General features: G+C 37.8%; 1 protein-coding gene across 1 annotated transcript in view; it reads left to right on the forward strand.

Annotated features, from left to right (window-relative positions):
• Positions 1-6,013, forward strand: part of IKZF3 (IKAROS family zinc finger 3) — an 86,924-nt gene that overhangs the window by 21,908 nt on the left and 59,003 nt on the right. The window contains exons 2-3 of the mRNA XM_032429223.1: positions 1,169-1,222; positions 3,188-3,289. Of these exons, the coding sequence (XP_032285114.1) occupies positions 1,169-1,222; positions 3,188-3,289 (156 nt within the window). The remainder of the gene's footprint in view (positions 1-1,168; positions 1,223-3,187; positions 3,290-6,013) is intronic.

Raw genomic sequence — 6,013 nt, forward strand, 5'->3', positions numbered from 1 at the left:
ATCCTTGAGTCCCTGGATCGAGTCCCGCATCGGGCTCCCTGCTTGGCAGGGAGTCTGCTTCTCCCTCTCACCCTCCCCCCTCTCATGTGCTCTCTCTCATTCTCTCTCTCTCAAATAAATAAATAAAATCTTAAAAAAAAAAAAAAGAAAAAGAAAAAGAAAAAGAATACATTATATATAGGAAAACAATAATACAAATACCACTGACTTTTCATCAGAAACAGTAGAGCCGGGGCGCCTGGGTGGCTCAGACGGTTAAGCATCGGCCTTCGGCTCAGGTCGTGATCCCAGGGTCCTGGGATCGAGCACCACATCAGGCTCCCTGCTCAGCGGGGAGCTTGCTTCTTCCTCTCCCCGTGCCTGCTGCTTCCCATGCTTGTGCTCTCTCTCTCTGTCAAAAATAAATAAAATGTTTAAAAAAAAAAAAAAAGAAACAGTAGAGCCTAGGAGGTAGTAGATGCCATAAAGTGCTGGAAGAAAACTGTCAACCCAGAATTCTGTATCAAGTAAAAATATATTTTAAAATTGAAGGCAAAATTAAATAAAAATCTTTAAAAAAAAAAAAAAAAAAGCAGGAGGGATGCCTGGGTGGCTCAGTCAGTTGAGCATCCAACTCTTCATATTGGCTCAGGTCATGATCTCATGGGCCTGAGATCAAGCCCCACATCGGGCTCCACACTCAGTGTGGAGTCTGCTTGTCCCTCCCTCCACTTGCTCACTTGCTGTCTCTCTCTCTGTGTCTGAAATAAATAAATATCTTTAAAATTGAAGGCAAAAAAAAAAATTACAAATAAATGAAAACTAAGAAAAATTGTCACTCACATAATTCCACTACTAGAAATGCTAAAAAAGCTCTTTTGACTGAAGAAACATGATACCAGATGGGAACTCAAGTCATCAGGAAAAAATGAAAAGTACTAGAAATGTTAAGCACAAAGTACTAATTTTTTCCTCTTAATCTCTTTAAAATACAATTACTGTGTAGATAATTCCTTTTATTCCCCTTGAGGTACTTTTTAGGGAGGATAGAGGGAGGAAAGAACAGTCCTGCTCTGAAGAGGAAATCTGCTAAAGCTTCCAAAATGGTATCCTTATTAAATTTAGAATGCTCCAAATCTGAAAAAAATTTACTCTAAGTAGCTAATATTTATAATCCTTTTCTTTTCAGATATAAAACCAAATGTGGAACTGAAAAGCACTCAGGAACAGTCTGTGCCCACAGGTAACATCAGGTCTTTCTAGAAATATACCTTTACTGAAATTACCAAAGGAAGAAGAATATTCTGATCACAGTAAAAATGCTATAGAAATGTATTGGAAAAAATGTGGTTGTCTCTTTCTGATACAAAAATAACTCATCCATTTAGATTACATAAATTCTTTGGCATCATCAGGCCAAATCACACCCCACCTAATGTTGATCGCTGTTTTTTTCCTTAAATTTTTTTTTTTTAACTGACTGTTTTAAATACAGTTTTTGTTGAACGGTATAGTAGCTTATGTTTTATCAACTTGTGCTTTTCACTATAGATAGTGGTCAGCAAACTTTTTTGTGTAAAGGGCAAGGTAGTAAATTTTTAGACTTTGTGGGCCATATATGGTCTCTGTTGCTATTCCTTTTTAAACAACCTTTTAAAAATGTAAAAACCATTCCTACTTCCTGGGCCCATACAAAAATAAGCCATGGCTAGATTTGGCTATCAAGCCATTGTCTGCTGACTCCTGCTCTACAATAAACTATGAACATTTAAAATCTATTTCTTAAAAATAACTCCTGTGTTTTCTGGATTGATTAACTCACTTTGGATCAAAATTTATGCTATATTACAAAATTTATCACTTAAATACCTTTTTGTTATTGTCAATTATAAGCTAATATTTTAATTGAATCTGTACCTCATGTTGGTTGTTCAGGTGTGCACTTTATCTTAGTCATTTTGAGCTTGAGAAAAGTGAGCTACTATTTAGAACAGTGTCTAGTTCATAGAGTATATGTTACAATATGCAGAAATGAGAAACTTAACGTGTTTATAAATCAAAACATGAGTCCATGATAACCATATTTTTAGCACCTCTTCATCATGGATTTTATGAAATATGTTTCCATTTTACTACTGCATTCCAGCAAAAGTCCTGCTCCATGTGTTCAGTCATGGGTGCAGCTGAAAGGAATGTCACTGCAGAGTTTCTAGTCACTTCTCCTACTTCACCTAGCTTAAATGCCACAGGATTCAGTATCTTTGACTATTTGTTGTATGTAGTAGCTACTCAGTAAATGTTTTATTGAATATTAGGAAGGACATTAGGAGTTTGATAGAAAGTGAGTATGTTTTTAGTTTATTTCTTTTGTTAACATCTTTTTAAGCTACCATGCTTGAACATGAAATAATGCCAGCTACATTATTCCTTTTCTTTTAATGTCTAATATTATCAGTATTTATATAATATACAAAAGTATATTTCTGTTAAACTTGATATTTAACAACTTTGCTGTTTGTTTAAGCATGCTTTTATTATGTCTGCTCCCTTTCACTTATGAACTCCTGTAATACTTTGTATTTCCCTTACTCTCTTGTCTGAGTCTACATTATAGTTATGATCTTGTCTTATCTACATCTACAGATTATAAGCTCCTTAAAGACAGGAATTATGACTTACTCATATCTGTAGCCTTGTCAGCATTTAGTTGTTCAAAGAAATAAAGGAACTCAAGGGCCAATATGTCTTCCACAGAATCACGTTTATAATGTGAACAGAAAAGGAAAATAAGATTTGATATACAGTTGCTTATGGGTTTTCTCTCAGGAAAACATGTTTCCCAAATTGGGTTATGCCAGTGTTGTTGAGCTCAGTATTTCTCATCACTACATAATGCTTCTTGTTCATAAATAGCAATAACATCCTACTGAATATTGTGAGACATACCAAAGGAGAGAGAATTTCTGTCAGGAAAGAATGTGAATGCATTTTAACTCAGGTGCACCCTGGGCATATTTCTGAACCTCAAGAGTCTTCACATATATTCCATTTGGGGTATATATGAAAGGAATACTGTCTGTCATTAAGAGATTATGCTGAAATGGGAGTCTACTTAATAAAAATATTACATTTTTATATGTAAAAATTTTTATATTATAAAAATCCTTTAAAGTCGGCCTGCATAGTTAAAATTCTTTTTATCTCCCAGAAGGTCCAGTGATTTTGAATGACTACGATTTAACCAAACCACATGAAACAGAAAATGTGGACAGTGCAGAAGGCCCAACCAATGAAGATGAAGATCTAGGAGGTGAGTCATTGTGTATAGACTAAAAATCGTTATAGATATGGTTGAAGCTTAATATGGAGAAGAAATCAGGATCTCTCCAAGGAAAACTTGGAGTTGTGGGTTGAGTTGGGAGTAATTAAGTTTTCTTCATTTTACAAACATTAATATTTAGGGGCTCCTGGGTGGCTCAGTCAGTTAAGCATCTGCCTTCAGCTCAGGTCATGATTGCAGAGTCCTGGGATGGAGCCCCGCATCGGGCTCCCTACTCAGCGGGGAGTCTGTTTCTCCCTCTCCCGCTCCCCCTGCTTGTGCTCTCTCACCCACTCTCTCTCTCTCTCTCAAATAAATAAAATCTTTTAAAAAAACATTAATAATTTGCTGAAGGATATCTGCAAACTTTGAGAATTTAAGGTGCTTATTCAGTGTTCAAGTTATACCAACTTCATTTTTAAAATGTTTATTTGACTCTTTTCCATTATAAAAATAATAAGTGTTCATTATGGAAAGTTTGGGGTATTTCCCAACACCAATAACCAATTCTCCAGTTCTTCAGACAGTAACTGGGCATCCAACAATTCAATTCAATTCTCATACTAACTCCTGGAGTTAGCACAGAACCCACAGGTTAAGGACTCAGTCCCATGAGGCTGCCCTCACTTTAGACACCAGTTGAAACTACCAGGTCTCCACATTACCTGCACTTCTGTCCAGCTTGGCTACAATGCAGGGTTTTTCACAACCACTCCCCTCAGTTTTAATAAGGTGCTAGAATGACTCACAGAATCTAGGAAAGAACTTCACTTACTATTACTAGTTTATTATAAAGGATACAACTCAAGAACAGTCAAATGGAAGAGATGCATAGGGCAAGGTATGGAGTGGGAGGGGCTGGAGCTTCCATGCCCTCTCGGGCACACCATCCTCCCATCATCTTGATGTGTTCACCAACCCAGAAACTCTCTGAAACTCATTGTTGAAGAATTTTTATAGAGCTCAGTCTTCAGTTGCACACCTCACCCCCCCCATCATTTTGTCTTTCTGGTGACCATCCCATCCTGAGGTTACCTAGGGGTCTTACCCTAAGTCACCTCATTAGCATAAACTCAGGTGTGATTGAAAGGAGATTGTTATAAATAACAAAAGATACTTCTATCACTCAGGAAATCCCAAGGGCTTTGGGAACTCTTGTGTCAGGAACCTGGGACAAAGACCAAATATATTTTTGTATTTTACCATAAGCTACCCACTGCTCTTTGACCACAAATCTCTTATAGCAAAAGGATCATAAAAGTCAAGATACTAATAGGGTGCCTGGGTGGCTCAGTCGGTTAAGCGTCTGACTCTTGATTTCTGCTCAGGTCATCATATCAGGGTCATGATCTCAAGGTCATGAGATTGAGCCCCTGTCGAGCCCTGTGTCTGGCTCCGTGTTCAGTGCAGTCTGCTTGAGATTCTCTCTCTCCCTCTTCCTCGCCACCCCCCCCCGCTTGTGGGCTTTAGATAGATAGATAGATAGATAGATAGATAGATAGATAGATAGATAAAATCTTTAAAAAAGAAATAAAGTCAAGATATTGGCACATTACTACAGTCACATTCAGTCATTAATAATTATTCCAGTCCATCATGATATCATATGAAAATGTCTCCCAGGGTGAGGCCACTCAGATTTGCAGACTTCCATTTGATTCTGTCAGCTTCCAAAAACAGGAGTGGTCTCAGCAATATATGGCTTCACCTTTTCAGCATCTGGTATAATTGAGCTGAGAGACAATATTTATTATTCTCTTGCTCTGAGCCTCTCTTCAGATTTTAATATAATACTGGATTTCCTTCATTATATAACCCATTGATTCATTTCTTTACCCTCAGCTACTATTCCTTCTTCTCTTCATTTCTACCTGAACCTTTCCACTTTTGGAAGGAACATTAGGTTTAACAGCTGTGCTGGTCTAGATTGCAGGCAGCAGTCCTAGTCTAGCAAGTGCCTCCCCCTCAATCCACTCCTATCCCTATAGGGTGGAGTTACTTAGGTACAGAACCATAAGGCTCTTTTTACCACTAGCAGTAGAGCTGCATTCACTGTTAATCTCAGTTTGGGCAAATGGAGTGAAGGCACAACCTGCCCTATCAGGCCTTTAGGAATTCTGACATAAATGGGAACTCTTGTGTCAGGAACCTGGGACAAAGACCAAATATATTTTGTATTTTGTATTTTAAACTATAGTTTAAAACTATAGTTATGGTTTCTGGCCTAGGAGTCGTTCTGTTTCCGGCACTTGTTGCAGCCCTAGTCCCATGACTACCGCATCAAGTAGGAAAGAGAAAGCTGAGGTGATAAAGAAAAAAAAAAGTCGAAGGAAAGAAAAAAAAAGTATGGTCATCAAACCAGTGTCCTCTCCCCTTGGGAAGAATTATAGTCATACCAATATTTTCCCCCCATGGAAAAAATTGCATAGTCACACTAGTGTCCTCCCCCAACCCTCTTCCCCAGATCCACCAGAAAAACAGGAATCTATCAATGGGGACACTCCCTTAGCCCTGCTGATGTTGAGTGTGAGCACACCTTCTTTTTTTTTTTTTTTTTTCATTTTTAATTTTTTTATTGTTATGTTAATCCCCATACATTACATCATTAGTTTTAGATATAGTGTTCCATGATTCATTGTTTGTGCATAACACCCAGTGCTCCATGCAGAACGTGCCCTCCTCAATACCCATCACCAGGCTAACCCATCCTCCCAA

The sequence above is a fragment of the Phoca vitulina genome, unplaced genomic scaffold (genome assembly GCF_004348235.1).
Source record: "Phoca vitulina isolate PV1807 unplaced genomic scaffold, GSC_HSeal_1.0 scaffold40, whole genome shotgun sequence".
Classification (NCBI taxonomy): Eukaryota; Metazoa; Chordata; class Mammalia; order Carnivora; family Phocidae; genus Phoca; species Phoca vitulina.